This window comes from Pseudopodoces humilis, chromosome 1 (genome assembly GCF_049639895.1).
Source record: "Pseudopodoces humilis isolate 2021_Gansu_Grassland_sample_001 chromosome 1, ASM4963989v1, whole genome shotgun sequence".
Taxonomy (NCBI): domain Eukaryota; kingdom Metazoa; phylum Chordata; class Aves; order Passeriformes; family Paridae; genus Pseudopodoces; species Pseudopodoces humilis.
Window position 1 is genome coordinate 142,674,057 of NC_142200.1, and position 18,280 is coordinate 142,692,336.

Sequence of the window (18,280 nt, forward strand, 5' to 3'; positions counted from 1 at the left end):
TTCCTTGTTATTTAGAAGAGGAGAGAGCCAGGGTATATCTGGTATTGATACAAGTTAGGAGAATTGCTCAGTTAGCCCTGGAGCTGAGTAACTGAAGTGACAGAGCCTGGCTGCTCTGCTTTCGCTCACAGCCCCCCTTCTTTGGCTCCTATCAGAAAGGAGTTGTCATCCCTTCAGTCTGCCTTTGAGGAGAGGCCCCTTCAGGTTGTGTCAAGTAGCAGAAGACTCTGGGTCAGTTCCTCTGTGGAAAGGAACAGATATTGCTGCTCCTTGTTGCTTCAGAGTGAGAGGGGATTGCTGGCTGGAATACATGGGATTAAGCTATTAGCCCTGCTCAGCTCTGTTTTACCTAAAATGTCCTTAGGCCAGCCTGCTTTACCAACTGGAAAACACTGGAGTGAATAGCTGTTAAATTGAGCTTGAATATCACTGTATGACACGATTGATTCTATCCATGCTGGGCTTCTTCTTTTAGTAACTTTCTGTGGCCTTTTTGAGTTACAAGTGCAGTGAATTTAGACAAACTGTCAGCTATAATTCAGAGGATAATTTAATTCTAGTGTGTTTTGGGTTTTTGCCACACCACTGGATTTAGGCTTAATGGTTAAATAACTGCTCATGCTGTACATTCAGAGGGTTTTAGAGCAGCTAATTTGGGCTTCTGTCCTGAATTTCCTTCTGTGGTATGGTGTCCCTATCCACTGATTATGCATGAGGAGACTGTGAAAAGTTACTGTGATACCCTTACACATTTTTACATTTAAATTAGACAAACGTACTTTTGATAGAGGGGAGAATTTTTATATGTAATTTTAGCTTTCCAAAATAAACAGAAAGGGTCAGTATCTAACAGAAGAGATATTTGTGAAATAGCTGGACAACTGCTCAATAATACTTTGCTGCATTGTAACTGTATCAAGAAACTTGATTATATTGTGTGACCTTAATATGACTGGTATAGTTTTTTTAAGATTTAAATCTGGAGCAACAAATAATCAGTGCAAATGGAAGGAACTAAGCATAAATTAAGTAATGCTGACTCAGATAAGTATCTATTAAACATACCTGTGATAATACATTATTTTTAATGTAGAATATTCTCAAGTGGAAGTAACTCATCTGGATTGTTGAGTCCAACTTCTGGCTCTATGCAGGACACCCCAAGAATCACACCATGTGCCTGAAAGTATTGGAATTCTTACCTTTAATCTTTGAGTGTAAAGTGGAAGAAACCCAAAGTTTTGGGGAGTTTTGTTTGTGGCTTTTTATTTGTTGTTGTTGTTTTGTTTTTTGGTTTGTTTTTTTTCTGCCTTTTAATATAACATTTTTTTGCTTTCATTTATTCCATTATTATAATACACAATTAATGAGCAGGTGGTTGGTTTGTACCAAATTTAGTTTTCAGTTTTTGGAATGCTCTGGTCAATACCTGTAGTCTTGTACTTTGTGTAGGTGCTTGGTTTTGAGTTCTGTAGATAATACTTAGGAGCTATATGTTAACCATAATCATCAAATAAATGTTAAATTTAACAAGGGCTGTTTGATAAATATCTTTAAGGATGGAGAAAGCTTTCAAAGATAATTTTTAAAGGAAAAATGGTTTACAATGAGGGGATCAGTAAATAGTAACAGCTGTTATGCAATTTATATTTTGAAGTAGATTATTAATACCTGTGACTTGTGTTGAGAGCACTTCAACATTACTTACAGAAGGATGTTGTCATGTCTTTCCTTCTGAATTTCTTGTCAATGCTTGCTTTTAGTGACACTTACATAGATAAGTGAAACTTCCTTTATCTGAATGAAGAACTATATTTAAGGCATTAATGTTATTATTTGCACTTTGAACATCATTTCATGTTATTTGCTGATTGCTATTTGACTTTTCCAAATTTCCCACCAATCCTTAGTCCATGGCATTTCAGTGTAATAGTTATTATTCTGTGTCTAACCTTGTTTCCTTGGAAAGATGCAGATGATAGTCTGGCCGGAAAACTGAGTCAATGTAGCCAATAGAAGAGAGTATGCAGAGAGTTTAAAAATAAAATAATTGTGGGTAAGAAACATTTCTACTGTTGTTACTGTTATTATAAGTGGTTTTCTTTTGTCTCTTTTTTCTTTTATTGTCTTCCAGGGCAGAACAAGGAACTGCATTCCTTGGGCTCTTATTGGTATTTTATTGATCGTTACAAAAAATACTGTGTTCTGAAGTGAGTTTTTGAAAGTGCAGGATCAGAAATAGAAAGTAAATATAAAAGTTGTTTAGAGCTAAGCACATGTAGTTGTGTGAGAAAGCCAAATAGTTTCTTTTTAATGTGCAGAAATGCATCTTTTGAGCACTTGCAAGTATTTTGCAAGATACCGTTTAATAACAGAACTTTCCTGGAACATGTAATATTATGTTGTTTTTGGTGTTGAACATAGTCATTAGGGTATTTCTTTCAACAGTTCTCTCTTGTTATACTTTGAATAATGAATTACTATACCAAGTGGTTGAAATGACGCTACTTGCCAAACCTACATGAGCAATTTACTAACAGAAGCCAAGAGGAAAATGCTTGTAGTCGTTAACTGTCTTAACTGAAATCTTGACTTCTGTCTCTTTCTGTTGTGCTTGTCAGTAGATTTTTATACAAGAATTAACAGATTTTGCACATCAGTTAGTCTGATTCTTGCTTCTGGCCATAAAAATGTTTGTGCAGTTGCTTCAATATTCTTGTGTCAGTCCTGACTGATCCAGCGTACCAGCTTCTATCCCTCAGGCTTTCTCCTGTTGTCTATGCATAAGATTGTATTTGAAGTCAAAAGCTCTTAAACCAAAACATAATTTTGCCACTAGTATTGTAGTCTCATATAGCAGGGTAAAAATATATGGGATTAGTAGATGGATAAATATTTTATTCTTTGTGTTCAGACAAGCTGGGCTTGGAGCATCGAAAGATTAAGCAAAGCCGAGTTTTTGATTCAAAGTTGGCTTGACTGAAAATTTCAGTCTTGAAAATGCAAGGTTCTCTGCTCTTTGTTTTGAATGTCAGAATAAGCACCAAACTGAATTATATTGGAGTGAGCAGTCAGAAAAGCAAGAATGGAAAAGGGGTGAGAAACAGGAATGGAAGTTATTGTATTATTTGTTGCATATTGTCACATGCAAATGTGGGAGTAAACTAGGCTTACATATTGAGGAGCTGGCTTAATGCCAACTCATGTAACTGTAGGAGCATGGTAGGTGTGACGCACTAAAAGACAAGTAATTATTAAATCTTTGGAAAAATTAAGAGTCATGTCCTGTTAAATAAGGTGTTAATAAAGACTGTACAGCAGATAAAATCAAAAATTAATAAATTAGCGTATATGAGATTTGAGTATCTGTGGCCTCTTGTTTGTTTCCCAACTTATCTTAGGACTGAATATGAGGAGTGCTTGATAGGTGCAAGAGAGATGCTTGCTCTTTTCCTCATTCCACAGAGGTGTACTGGATGTCAGCTTTGTGCATGGTGCAGGGGATGTGGCTTGTGCCTTCAGAAGTTTGTACTCTGAATCTGGGAAGTTGTATCACCCTTTGGAGGAAGGTGAATTTCATCTGGGCTGAGGTTATATTTAGAGTGGGAAGCCTCTGTCAAGTCTAGTATGTCTCTTCTGTTGAATGTCAACTGGATACTTGTACAGAAGACTAAAAATGAATTGTGAACATGACAACTGTTATATCTTGCATTACTCACAGCAGACAGGTTTGCTTTTGGTATTTCTGTGAATTTTCCTTTCCTCATCTATGTGTTTAATTTGCTATTTCTGTTTCTTTTATTTTGTTGCTGTTCATTGCAATGGCTGTAGAATCATAGAATTTAGGAAAAGACTTGTAAGATTATCAGGATAATTATCTAAGATTAACTAATTAAAATAGTTAATATTTTAATTAACTATTAATCAGACGCTGCCAGACCTACCACTAAACTATGTCTCTAAATACCACAGCTGCAAGTTTTTTTTAATACATCCAGCACTAGTGACTATACCACTTCCTTAGGCAGCCTGCTCCAATGCTTAATTCTTTCCATGAAGAAATTTTTCTTATGTCCATTCTAAACCTCCCTGGTGCAACTTGAGGCTATTTCCTCTTATCTTCTCTCTTTTTCACATGGGAGAAGAGAGCAACTTTCAGCTGGCTACAACCTCCTTTCAGGTAATTGTAGGGAGCAATAAGGTCTTCTCTGAGTTTCCTTTTCTCCAGACTAAGTAGCCTGAGCTCCACCAAGTGCTCCAGCTAAGACTTGTGCTCCAGACCCTTTTCCAGGTCCACTGCCCTTCTCGGGACACTCTCCAGCACTTCAATGTTATTCTTGTATTGAGTGGCCCAGAACTGGCCTCAGGATTCCAGGTGCAGCCTCACCAGTGCCCAGTACAGGGGGAGAATCACTGCCCTGGTCCTGCTGGCCACACCGTTTCTGACACAGGCCAGGATGCCTTTGGCTTTCTTGGCCACCTGGGCACACCTGGCTCATGTTCAGCTGCTGTTGACCAGCACCCAGTGCACCCTTCCTGCAGAGCCACTTTCCAGCCACTCTGCCCCAGCTTGCAGCACTCCTTGCAGTTATGACCCAAATGCAGGACCCAGCACTTGGCCTTGTTGAACCTGAGACCACTGGCCTTGGTCCATCAGTCCAGCCTGTCCAGATCCTTCTGCAGACCCTTCCTGCCCTCCAGCAGATCAACACTCCCACCCAGCTTGGTGTCACCTGCAAATTGGCTGAGGGTGCTGTCGATCCCTTCACACAGATCATTGATAACAATGGTAGGTAAACAGGAGTGTCCGCAGCGCTGAGCCCTGGGGCACACACTTGTGAGTGGCCAGTGTTAAAACCATGGATGTAGCTCCATTCCCCACCACTCTCTGGGCCTGGCCATCCAGGCAGGTTTTTACCCAGCTAATTGTACACCAGTCCAAACCATGACTGGCCAGTTTTTGCAGGAGAATTCTGTGGGAAAATGTGTCAAAGGCTTCAGTAAAGTCCAGGTCAACACATCGACAGCCTTTCCCTTGTCCACTAAGTAGGTCACGCTGTCATGACGGGATCAGCTCCATGACCTTTGCTGGCACCAAAGTCAGAGTGACAGGCCTGTCGTTCCCCAGGCCCTTGTGGATGGGGTTACATTTGCTGACCTCCAGTCACCTGGGACCTCCCCAGTTAGTCAGGACAGCTGGTAATTGGTGGGGAAGAGACTCTGCGATCACTTCTGCCAGCTGCCCCAGTACCATTGGGTGGATCCCTTCCAGCCGCAGAGACTTGTGCTTGTCTAAACAGTGTAGCAGGTTTCTGACCATTTCCTCTTGGATTATGTTGGTTCCCGTGTGAAACATCTCTGCAGCTCTCATCCTGGGAAACTGAGCATCACTGATTGCTCTCCTAAGCAAATCAGAATGAAACATGTTGATCCAACATCATGCACAAGTCATTACTTAGAATTGGCACTTTTTCTCTTAGCAGATTCAGAAGGCAAATATTTTAAAGGAAAGATCAAAATGTTATTTATTAGTGTTGGGGTTAACAGTGTTCATTCTTCCTGTTCCTTTAACTTTTTGACCATTGGGAGCAACTTGAGGACCCTGCAAGACAAAAACTGAGTGTAAGCTCTGTTCAGCTGTAAGTTAATGTACATAATTTTAACTGCTTGTGTTGCAAAAGTAAAAAAAAAAAAAAAATTAAGTATTTTTTGCTTTCAAAAGGCGGACACTACCCCAAACACTCTAAGTACAGAGTTCTGGCATTCTACCCACCATAATTTTCTAGGAAATTAATTCTGAATAAAATAACATGGCTCCCAAATCGTTCCATCTGCTATTAGAACTTCTTTTAACTCATTTAGTGAAATAAACAAGGTTGAATGTTTTTTCTCACAGTCAAACACATCACTGAACATTTTTGCACCATTTGTAATGCTTTTGAGAGATATGTGATATACTTGAAAAAGAGGCTGAGAGCCTTTCTTCACAGTGGAAGACAGCAGCATTTGTAATTCTTCATGAATCTGTAGAAACGTGGGGTTTTCCTTCGTTATTGAGCTGGGGTTGTTGAAAAAGAAACAGACTGGAGAAATAATTGTGACACTATTGATTATACTGCTGGGGGGCAGCATAGCAAAAACTATATAGCAAAAATTTGGGTGAAGTTTAGATGAAATTAAGGACTGCTCTGAAGGTAGATTGAGTATATGAGGATCATGTTAGTGCTGGTTGTTAAGGCAAGAAGTGAATAAAAACTGAAAAAAGTCATTAATGGGACTTGCTTTCAAATTCATCTTGTTGAAAATACAGTTTAAAGAATAGGTCTTTCACTGACTCTTCACATCTGGGATATGCATAATAAAAATAACTGCTGTTGAAGCCAGTAGTACAGTCTGTTATGCTATGAAGAGATTAAGACTTTGCAATTTGGTTAAGTAGAGGCATTGCTTCACGAAAGTCACTATATGTAGGTCATGGTTTTTTAGTGTGTTCAAAAGCTCTTTGTGTTTGGGAAGTGTGATCTGCATCTTGTTCTACGGACTGTGAGTTTCTAAAGAAATTCTCGTTAGCTATGCTTCTTCAGGGCTTTATTTTTATTTGGTGGTGAAGTTTGGTTGGGGTTTTTCTGTGTGTGTGTGTTTGTAAAAGGTAAAGCTACTAACTGTGCTTTCCTTTTATGTCTAGAAAATTGTGTCTGTTCTTCCAGCATTTAATTGATGTTTTCCTATTGCTATGGGTATTTTCTAGCCCGTGTATAAATTGTCATGCTGTCTCTAACTGGTTTCTGCAGAAAAGAAATTACTAGAAATGTCTTTCAAAGGGCTTTTGGCTGAACTTAAATCCATATTCCTGAACTTCAACTTCACTGATTAAATACTTATAGCCATGATTTATTGACATTAAAAATATTTGGCATGAATGGCAGTGAAAGGAAGTAGAAGTGCAGTTGGGACTCTGGCAGTCGTGTGTGTCGTGTTAATGTTGGTTGACACAAGCTGTGTTGGCTGTGCTTGTTTTTTAGTTTGTTCATGGTGTTACAGCAATACTTTATTCCAGATGCTACTATTAGAAACAAGTCCAAGCATATATTTATGTAGTTTGGAAATGAGTTTGTATTTTAATTCTCTTGTCAAGGGTGTTAACTGCTCAGTATGTTGTCCACTGTCTAGGGAGATCCCTAAGCTTTCTGGTATTATAAATGACTGGACACAATTAGCTAAAAAGTGTTTTGTATTTGTATTAATTTTGTTTCTGTTTGTTTTGGGTTTTTTAGGTGCATTTTCCAGATACAGAGAGAGCAGAATGGCTCAACAAGGTAAGAAGAAGCATTGCTCCCAAATGGGAAGGGGCAGGATGAAAAGCTGAGATTAAAATGAAAGGGGAGGCAAGAATCTGAGGACAGAGTAGTTTTAACTTTCTGCTTTATGCACTGGAAGTCTCTGGTTGTTGATCCAGTTAGTCACAAGAATGATTAAATTTAGGTTCATGGTCCTGAAATTATGAGTTTTATGAATGATTTAAAGTGGCATTAGAGTAATGACAGCTATAATTGTGTGGAAGCCATAGCAGCTGTAAACACAATCTTTAATTTTCTACTTGTCTGGGATACTTTCCAGTTACTGTAGGTTCCTGACCTACAATCTAAAAATAAATGAAATTTTCAGTTTTGATTTGTGTGTGTGATAATCTAAGATATAAGTCTATGTAGCTTACTTTTTAAAAAATATCTTTCATTCAAAGAGCATAGAAGAACATGAGTTAATTGGAAAATAGTAAGAAAAAGGCAATATAGAATTTTCAGATAGAAAATTCAGATGTGGTGAAGTTCTGATTTTTTGCATTTATAACTTATTCATGTATTTAAGAACTGTACTTCCATGTAGATTTTTTTTTTTCTCCTTAGACTGTAAAACAGATGTGGCCTTTTATTTGTCAATTCATTGAGAAACTCTTCCGAGAAACCATAGAACCAGCAGTAAGAGGCGCAAACAACCACCTCAGCACCTTCAGTTTTACAAAGATTGATATTGGTCATCAGGTCAGTGTCTGGTGAAGTTTTTTTGAGAGACCCTGTTATACATAACATTTTCATGTAGCCAGTTCAAATCTACACAGAAATATTTCTCTGTGACACCTGGTCGTAAGCCTGATTCTGATTTCTATTGTAGCATTAAAATAAAAATGCGTGGGTTTTTTAGCAGAGGCTTTATTGCATTTCCTGGGGTCTGTGCTTCAGAAACTTGGAGAGAATTTGGAGACAACTCAGTGTAGCCTGGTCACATGAAGAGGTCACAGCCATGTGATTTTAATATTCATGCAATGCTTTATGTTAAGTGAGCAGGGACCATTATCCTTTTTTCCAGAATGATCCAAGTGCAGTTTTCTTGTGATAGATGCACTTCTAATCATGTTATGTGTGGAGTCAATGTCAAGGCTACTGGCTTGGCTTTTTAACGCACATAACGCAGTATCAAGGGGCATACAGATACTTGTCTGCTGTTCCATCCCATGAAAAGAAGGGGTCTCATGCCTGCAGGAGAGCCTGTTTGACCAGTGCAAGCTGAGAATGATTTCCTCTACTTGTAGCAAGTTCAGTACTACTTAATCTTCCCTGCATTAACCAGAACTTTACTGCTTTTTACTTCAGTTTAACAGCTTTTGTTTGAAGTTGTCTTTCGTGTCTCTATTGCTTGTCATAAAAGGAATTTCAAGTAAGGATTTAAAAATCAACGCCCCCACACACCCTCAAATGTTAGGAAACCTGAAATTAATTTTCAGGTGTAATAGAGGGGAATTGTTTTTCCTCTCTTTGTGACTCTATTTCACGTAGGTTACAGTTCATTATGCTTTACTGCACCTTTTGTGTGTTGGGTTATTTCTTTAAAATCGTAAGTCCTTTCACACAGGCCTTCCGTCCTGCCCTAGATATATTTGTATTACAGACTGTAGCATTCTTTTAAGCTATACTAATTTTAAGTAGGATTTACATTAGCTCCCATACCTCTGTATGGTTCTGCAGCTGGATTGAGAAACCTTGGACATGACAAACTGCTAATCTTACTTTATATTGCAGCCTTGATTGAGTTGGTTGAGCTGCACAGCCCTAGCACAGCAGTAAGATTTTGATTTCACATAAATTATCGAAAATGTGCAAATAGAAATATGAACATTTTTCAAGAAAGGAAAAACTCAAGAGTCAAATTGTTAGTCATCCTCAACACAGCTCTTTATGGGAATTACAGAATTTTTTCTATCTATTCTCACTAAATTCCACTTAAGGCGCCTGTCTTTTTGTGAACTAAATTTAGCTTGTTGTTGTAGTTACACAGAAAGGAATGCTTTGGGAGTGTTAGACATACATATCTACAGAGAAATCAGATGTTAATGCAGGGGAGAGGGAAAACTTTATTAAATATTTTGTAAATCTTGAAGTTGAGTGGTCTATACCCAGGGTAACTGCTGAAAGGATTGTGGTAAATTGGATCCCAGTAAGTTAATTTTTACCTCTGAAATAAGAATTTGAACTAAATTTTTAGCCTTACTTCTCACCTTTTAATGTTTATAGTAGGTTATTTACTTCAGGCATGGATATGCCTATATTCACCTTTATTTCAAAGTTAAGAGTTTAATATACTTCTGTAGAAGAATCCAACTTTTACTTGCTTCATTTTTCCAGCCTCTGAGGATAAATGGTGTAAAAGTGTACACTGAGAATGTGGACAAAAGGCAGATCATTTTAGATCTTCAGATCAGGTAAACTTTATTACTATATTACAAGGGGGGTCCATGCTTTATAATCTACACATTGTTTGATTTGGCAGTTAAGTTGGCCTGAAAGGAGAATTGTTTCATTATGCAAATGTTGTAGTTTTGTCTGTGTATGGAAGAAACTGCATGCTGTAAATAGCATTTATCTGAGGGAAATGGAGTATCAACTCTGTGTGGTTTCATCTTTAAAGTCATGTTTGTTAATAAAAAAATACTTTCCAAAGATAAAGCACTATCTTTGACTTTTTTTCCTTAATGTATTAATACTTTGCTATTAAATGTAGTCTGAAATATAAGATGTAAGATTTTTTGAGTTTTTTACTTTTCTCAGTTACTTAGATTTCTTCTTTATAAACATAGTATTAGAAAAAAATAATGATAGTTACTGAAGAATTTGGATTTACTTTACCAGAGTAAATCTGTGTATTACAAAATCCCGGAATTATTGTGCTTCATTGCTTCAGGTTTCTTTGCCATTTCATCATGATCCCTTTTATATAGGTTTCTCAGTTGGTCTACCCTACATTTATCCAAGTCATTCTCAACACAATCTACAGTTGCAGAGTTTTTTGAAAGTTCAGTCAGTGAACCCAGCAATGTTTTTATAATTGACCATCATAGGTCTGTTTTACCATGGCTACTTTTGCCTGTTTGTGGGCTATGGAAAGACCAAATTTGTCAGTCATTGGCAGTCCAGTAAAGAGCAGCCTTCTGTGTTCCTCACTGCTTCCCTGGCAGCAGCCAGGAGGCTCATCAGGCATCTCAGCTTCAGAGGCACTTCCAAAATTTGAACATGGCTATTCTTAAATTTGAATTATTTGTCTAAAGCTCAGCTATGCTGAAGCCTTTGCTGCTTTGGCAGAGCTGGGCAGGCCTCAGAGTGATAAGAGAAAAGGCTGCCCTGAGTTCCAGAGCATGTGGGGACTACAGCTGTGAGCAGAGCCCAGTCTTTATTGAATTGAATCACTTTATTTCTGTGGGAAAAAGACAGCTGTCCAAATCAGGTATTTGTGTTGCTGGACAAAATACAGCAGGATTGACTCCTGAGAGCTTATTTCACTGGATGAATATGTTAGCTTTAATGGAGCAATTTCCCTCAGTTTTCTCTTTGTTGCCATTTTTGAGAGCATCTGGAAGAGCAGCCTCACTTCTTCAGAGGTTTCCCTCAGGAAAACAATCTTGTCTGACCAAACAGTCCATAAAAATTATTTTTGAGAAGCTGCTTCTGTTCCAAGACCATTCTTCCCTTTTAGGCAGAACTATTCATAGGAAGACAGAGTAAATCAAGTTGGGTTTTTTTTGTTTTTTTTTTTAATTTCCACTCATCCTCATGAAGCAGATGAAAGTAAAAAGGCCAGTAGGTTTGTACAAAAACTTCAGGAATAATGTACTTTTACGTAGACCTGAAGGAAATCTTTACCCATATGTCTCATTGTGTTACCTTGCAACCTACCTAGAGAAGTGGTAGACAGCTGCAATAGAATCCAGTCTAAAAGGCTGAAATTAAATTCCTTGAAGTGGTTTCAATAACAATGATAGTGCTGGGTGAACTGGGTGCCTGTTGAGCCCAACAGCATATCCTTACTGCCAGTGGCACAGACTTCCAGGAAGAAAATGGAAACAAGAGCTCTGGAATGATTATCACAGCTTCTAGGAATTGAGGCTTAGACAAAACCATCATCAAAGGAAATCCTGTTTCATATTTAAGATTTGTCCTTGGCACCTCATTTGGAAAGGTCTCTTTTTCAAGGGCTTTTAATATGCAAGTTTAAGACAGAGAGCCCTCCTGGCCCCCTGTACCAGCTGTTACTGTTTGATGTAGTTTGATTTATATATCCTCTGAGAGTCTTATCACTGGGATTGTCTTTGTTGTAACAGGAAGAATAAGCATCTCTTGGTACATTTAGATACAGAGTTAAAATACATATACCAACCCTAAATTCTGTCTTATATTGCAGTTTTGCAAGATTATAAAGAACAGTCTTGCTGCTGGAGAAAAGTCCATCCTTTGGAATATTTACCCCTGTAGATTTTAATCTCCAGTTAAATTAGTTTGTTATAATTTTAATTTATTTCTAAGTTACGAGTTTTCTATAAAGCCTTCATTCTCTAAACACAGTTGAGAAGGACCTCCCAAACAACCTCTCTAAACATTCATAAGAATAGCTGTAGGAAGCCAAGCCCTGTGGGGTGTGTGGTGAGGGAAGGAAGGAAAGATTCTATTTATTTATTTTTTTTTTCAATTTAAAATATGTTAATTCTTTTAAGAATCCTCTTTAATCCTGCAGTTTCACTATTGTGTCTTCTTCTAGCCCTTTCTAGTGTCAGCTGTTTTTGGTGGGAAGTGTGCATTTACTTTGGACCTTGCATAGTGCATTTAAGTAGTTTCAATGTGTCTCCAAAACTCCTAAGAGTATTTTTTTGCATCATCCTTGAGAGTTTTGTGGGTTTTTTTTTTGCCTGCTTTTAAATTTAACTTCAAAAGGAGTGTTCTTTGGTTTAGTTTCTATTGTTTCTGTTAATGATCATTGCTTCAGAGTATTTTTCAGAACTCTTTGGAACAGGTTTTGTGCATCATTCAGGATCCAATTAAGAACTTTACTCTTAAGTAGCTTGAATAGCTAATCCACAAAGCACTCACTGGAGGATGTATTTCAAGGTTCAGTTTGAGGACCATATTTGTGAAGGGAATGCTTTGCCTTTCTCTTACTGTGGAGTTTGTTAAAAAATTATCAAAACTCATTACAGTTTAAAAGTATTTTTCTTCATGACAAATATGGGCAAGAGAAAAATTCCAAGCACTTGAGCAAATGAAGATAAAATCTAAATAAACTTTTAATAAAAAGAAATATTTGCTAAAGTACGTGAATGTTGTAAATACTTGGGTAAAGGTTATAGATCATCAGAAAACAAGATAAACTCAGTCAATTTAAACAAGAACTGTAGCAAAGAAAGCAAAAAAGATAGAGAGATTGAAGAAGTAGTTGTTAATAGCCTGAGTTTTTCAGCTTCTCATGACACAAAAAAAATGATGCACTGAAAGATCTTTAGGCTGCAGATTGAAACACATGGGTGATTTTTTCAAACATGGAATACTTGAATGGAGAGACTCATTACATTTTACTGGCAGAAGTCAGATGTAAAAATAGGGCCTAAAGATTTTCTAAAAACAAATAAGATAGTCTGGTGTACAGAACTACATATCACAGTAATGTAGGAAATATTTTTGCTGTAACCTTTTTATTTTTTCTTCTTTTTCTTCTGGGTATCTTCCATGGGCTACAATGACCACATTGCACTTCTCTTTTGATTCAGTACAGCTGCTGTTAATATTCTTTCAAGAGTGTCCTCATTAAACTGTAATCTGTCTCAGTGTTCTGTACCTTAAAGGGATCATTAATATTTCTGGGATATTATGATCTGAATGTATAGAATTTGCTTACTAAATGAGCTTTCAAGTTGTATGGTATTTTACAGTGCAACTGTGTAGGCATTGACTGTTAATGAACCCAGCCAAATATCTTAGGAAACAAAAACATATTTAGCTTTATTATAAAGTTAAATGTTGTTGACTTAGTCCCCTCAAATGCAGTTTGTTGCTATTTTTACTTCAGTTTGTCATCATGTTGTTATGGATTTTCAAACAAGCATATTGCTTCCCGGTCTCTCATAACACAAATAGTTCTGATGCTGCAGAGTTCTGAGATTGAGGTTTCAGTTGCAGGTTTTAATTGACCTTGCTTCTCTGTGTCATGTTGTTATGCAATTTTATATATATATATGTGGGAGTGTATTTATATATCTCTACTATCTCTATATATAGTTAGGTTAAAAATAGAAATTACATAGTTTTAAATTGTATATTAAAAGTTACATACCTATTTTTAAACTACAGTCACACTGCATTCTTTCCAAGGAAAGCAACTGTCACCTTCCTTTGACACAGACCCCATCATATTGTCTTCCAGTTCCCCAAACTGGCCATTGAACAACAAAGATTCTGTATAGTGTTATGTTTTAAATATTCAAAAATAAATTCCAGTGATGGATGTTTACAGGAAAGTCTTGGTACTATTGTTTATTTCTGTTTAAGGGATTCATAAAATTTGCATTTGTTGAAATCACAAAGACAGCACCACTACACACAGAGCAGAGGAGCATATAGATGATTTTGGATAATGGATATGTGGAATGCAGCAGCTCTCACCTTTTTTTTCTTTTGGTAGTACTTTGTGTCCATCAGGCTCTGGGGGGAGGGAACAGCAATCCTACTGTTCTGTTCTTACTGTAATTTATTTTATATTGACTTGAGCCTAGAATGGCTGATGAAGAGAGCAATTCCATTTTGTTCACAATTCCCCAAACATTTTTGTAATAAGATTGTTTCATACTCCCAAACACAGCTAACAGTGTTTCACTGTACAAGCCAGGTCTGAGGAATTAATGTGCAGAAAGCTGGGCTCTGCTGCAGAATCTGGAACAGGATGCCCTGCAGAGGAAACAATTTCTCTCTCCTTTCAGCAGTGTCTGGCTTTAATCTGTCTCCTCTCTATACCCCTTGGTTCCTTCTTCCATTTTCTTTACCTTGGCAGTCTGTTCAGAAAGCTCTTCAGATTTCATTTGTCCTTCTGTTAACAGCCTCTTATCTTCTTAGCCAGTGTCCTCATCCAGCTCATCTCTTCCTACCTGGAGCATGGTACTCAGCCTGTTGGGTTTTGCTTTTAGCTCTCATTCTGTAGACTCATTGATCAATTCCATGCTAAATCAGAGTCTCAAGCTTCCTTCCTGAATTCCTTGTTGAGTCTAAAAATTTGTTTGTTTTCAGAACCAATGTCTCACAGCAGTACCAGCTCTTGGAAAAAAAAAGGTTGCTCAGCTCTGCTGGTACATGCTTGACCGGCATGAAGCTTCAGGGAAAGCAGCTAAAACTCTAAGCCCAAGTTGTGTGTGAATAATCTTGTAGCATTGTAGCATGGGAAAAATAGATTTACCAACTTCAACAAATCTGAAATACAGGGCAGCATCTGGAAAATTTCAATCACTTGACCTTGCATCCCCAAAAATGGGATGTGAGAACTGTTCAGGGAAAAATTTGCATAGTTTTTGTATGTTCCCTAGTTTGCTTCCTGCCTTCTTTCCTTTCAGAAAGGGCTGAACTGTTTTTGGCTTAAAACTTGCTTAGAAGATCATTAAGCTCAGCATGCCGTGCTTATTGAAATTCTAAATACCACTGGCTTTGCGAGTCTATGAATATTTCAGACAAGTTTCATTTTTAGCATAACCACCATCTCTGTCTAGTGCCTCTCATGATTATGTTAGATGAGAGTGGATTTGGGTACATTTACAACCAATGAGATCTGTGGAGAGCTTTCCTGAAATGGAGTGTGAATTCTGTGTCCATTATTTCCCAAAAGTAGGGCCTCTTGGTTGATTCCTGTTATGCATCCTTCTGGAAATGGTAGCAAACCTAGGTATTAATTTGAGTGATTTTGATGACAGTGATAATGTTTTGAAGGGGATGTTCTAGCAAACTGATATTGTTTTATGTTCTAATATTTCAACTTGTGTTTTTTGTGCATATACTAAGAGAAAAATACATTGTCATGACAGTGCAAAAGAGAACTAACAGTTTATTGCAATTTAGTCCGTAAAAGTGAAATGTATACCTTCTTTTTTTGTTTAGTTTTGTTGGAAACTGTGAAATTGATTTGGAGATCAAGAGATACTTCTGCAGAGCTGGTGTGAAAAGTATACAGGTGAAATTCAGTTTTTTCTTTTGATTTTCATATCACTAAATCACTATTCTCTGATGAAATAATGTATAAGAAAGCATCAGTAATTGTGTAGCTTGCTAATTTTTCTCATTTGAATAGTATTGATACTGCATTAAAATTTCAGTAATGTGACTTAACAAAAAAAAATCCTTTAAGAATTAAGAACACAGAATTAGGATCGTTGAATTAAGAATTAAGAACGTAGAACAAATATATAACATTTACTATAGGAAAAGATGGAGATAATTTCACATCAAGCTGATGTGATGTCATGTGTCCAAGTGATGTGTCAGTTTACAAAGGCACCACAGAGCTTAAAATTTTATTTCATGTAATATCCAAGCATCAGATAGAATTCCTGGTTTAGATTCAGTTACTATTAGTAGCCTTGCCTTCTGATAATGTTTCTGAGATTTCCTTAACTTCCTGATAACAGATCTCTCCCTAAGGAGCAGAATTGGCTCTTTTGCACATGTGTCCTGATATACCAATAAGGATTTACCTGCTTTAGCTCCAGTACCTGTGGATTCCACTGTGCTTTGTATATATTTTATATGAAGCCATAGAAATAATCTACTTCACACTTTTAAGAAATTACCACCAACATGACACTGCCTGATCTAGATGAATGTAATGAAATTTTAAGCACAACTATTAAGTGCTCATATGAATTTTTTTGGGTTTGGATGACATATAAAGAAATAATTTATATATATATATATATATATATATATATATATATATATATATATATAAATAAAATAATTCCATAAGAAACAATTTAATGAATTAGAAGTGTGAGCATTGCCAGCAAATAAATTTTATTTAAAACGTGACTGAAGTCAATTTCATTGTCTTCTTTTCTTCCCCTTTCACAGATCCATGGCACTATGAGGGTTATCCTGGAACCACTAATTGGAGACATGCCTCTAATTGGAGCACTATCCCTTTTTTTCCTTAGAAAACCTGTAAGCACTTTTATCTCCCTTTGCACTTTTTTTAGAGTGCTGATGATGGTAGTTAGGAAATGATGGAGCAAGAATTAAGCAGCATAAGGAAAGAGTTTGGGAAGTCACTGCTGTTTGGTTGGACTTTGACAGATAAGGACTGAAAAATTTTATGAATGCTAGCAGGAACCAAGATGGATAATAATTACCTTGGAATTTGGAAGTGTGTTTTGTCACAGCTGTCAAACTTTTCTTACAAGTCTTTTGGGTAAGGAAAGATAAATAGAAACCATCTAGATAGGTTGTAAAAAAAGCTTTTGTTGCTGTTCTCATGATATTCTCTAGGTAAGCATGGTCTAACCTAAAATTTCACAAAATCTATGCAAGATTGTTAAGAAAGCCAATGCCGGTGTTAGCACAATATAAATTAGAAAGGGGAATTACCCACCTACTGTGAAGTTTTTGTCCTACATAGCAAGTGGGCAATTCCCATTACATTTACCAGTGACCCAAATGTGAGAGTGGGTGAAGCACATAGGGAGATGGAATTGGTATTCAAAATGATCATGATAGTAGCAAAAGTGGAAAGCAGAGAGAAGGTCACAGAATTCAGCTGGAAAATATGCTAGGCCAAAGTGCATGTTTGGGCAGTAATAATAGTGAAACAAAGGTGAGCCAACAAGGTCTTGCTGCTATGAAAATGATACAGACAAACTGGCATGTGTAAACAAAAGTACAGCCCCTCAAATGCTTTCAGTTTTAAGCATGGCACTTCAACAAATCTTTTTTTTATAAAAGCATAAAGGATAACATAATACCTGTTGCACTTGGCTGGTGGAAAATTCTTTGATGTGTATGTGTGTGTGAGGCAGTTTCAGCAATTTGAAGTTTGGTACTGCTTTTAGTAAGTATCCATAAGAGCTTAACAGAAAATGTGAACAAAGTGGAAATTCTTATGCTCCACAGATCTTTAAAGAAATTAATTGTTTCCATCTCTTACTTGAAAGTATATTTTCCATTGGAAGCGCATTCCTTGAATATGTTCTTATTAAACATTAAAACTTACTATGTCAAGGTCTAACAGTTTCAGACTGGCAGGTCACAAATTACAAGCATATGGGGTTAGACACTTTGAAACATCTCAAATTGATCATCTTGGTTTCATCAGCAGTTTGAAACTCTGAAAAGTTGATCTAGGCTTGGGGAATAAGAGTGAATTCTTCAACAGCTTTAGGAGGTATGTTGTTACTTTCTTCAAAGAAATCACATTCTTGTGATGCAGTTCTTTTGAGCAAATGTCCCATGATAAATTTTTGCTACCATGCTGAAAAGATAGGTTTGGTTTTAGGTGTTTATGTTATGACCTAGAAAAAACTTCTGTCACTTGTGTGATTTATGTGGCTTGTTTCATCTGTCTAGAGAAACCATGTGTGCTTGGGTAGGGGAATGGAGACTTAAATCTTAGTAAAACAGGCAAGAATTTGGAAATTTTTTGTGCCCAAGTTAGTCAGTGTTTTTGTAAAAGTGAATTAGTTCATGCAAGACTGATAAAACATCGTTGCTCTTATTTGGAAATAGTTGAGGAAGTACATTGGGATGAACCAACTCTGGATTTCTTTGGAATAAGCCTAAATACTAGGAGATGTCTCCTTAAGTTTCACCTAATTTTTAATCTCTGGTTGAGCAGTGAGTGTAGGACAACTGTTAATCTTCATGTTTATCCTAATAAAGTAAGCATGGCCCTGAGAAGGATTGAATGCTATCTTGTGCTGGTTTGCACTGTGTAATTG

General features: G+C 36.9%; 1 protein-coding gene across 4 annotated transcripts in view; it reads left to right on the forward strand.

Moving 5' to 3' along the window:
* The window catches only part of ESYT2 (extended synaptotagmin 2), an 82,286-nt gene that overhangs the window by 24,622 nt on the left and 39,384 nt on the right, over positions 1-18,280 (forward strand). For all 4 annotated transcript variants that reach the window (XM_088053250.1, XM_014257421.2, XM_014257422.2 and 1 more), the window contains exons 2-6: positions 7,275-7,316; positions 7,905-8,039; positions 9,678-9,754; positions 15,453-15,525; positions 16,422-16,511. In XM_088053250.1, the coding sequence (XP_087909376.1) occupies positions 7,275-7,316; positions 7,905-8,039; positions 9,678-9,754; positions 15,453-15,525; positions 16,422-16,511 (417 nt within the window). The remainder of the gene's footprint in view (positions 1-7,274; positions 7,317-7,904; positions 8,040-9,677; positions 9,755-15,452; positions 15,526-16,421; positions 16,512-18,280) is intronic.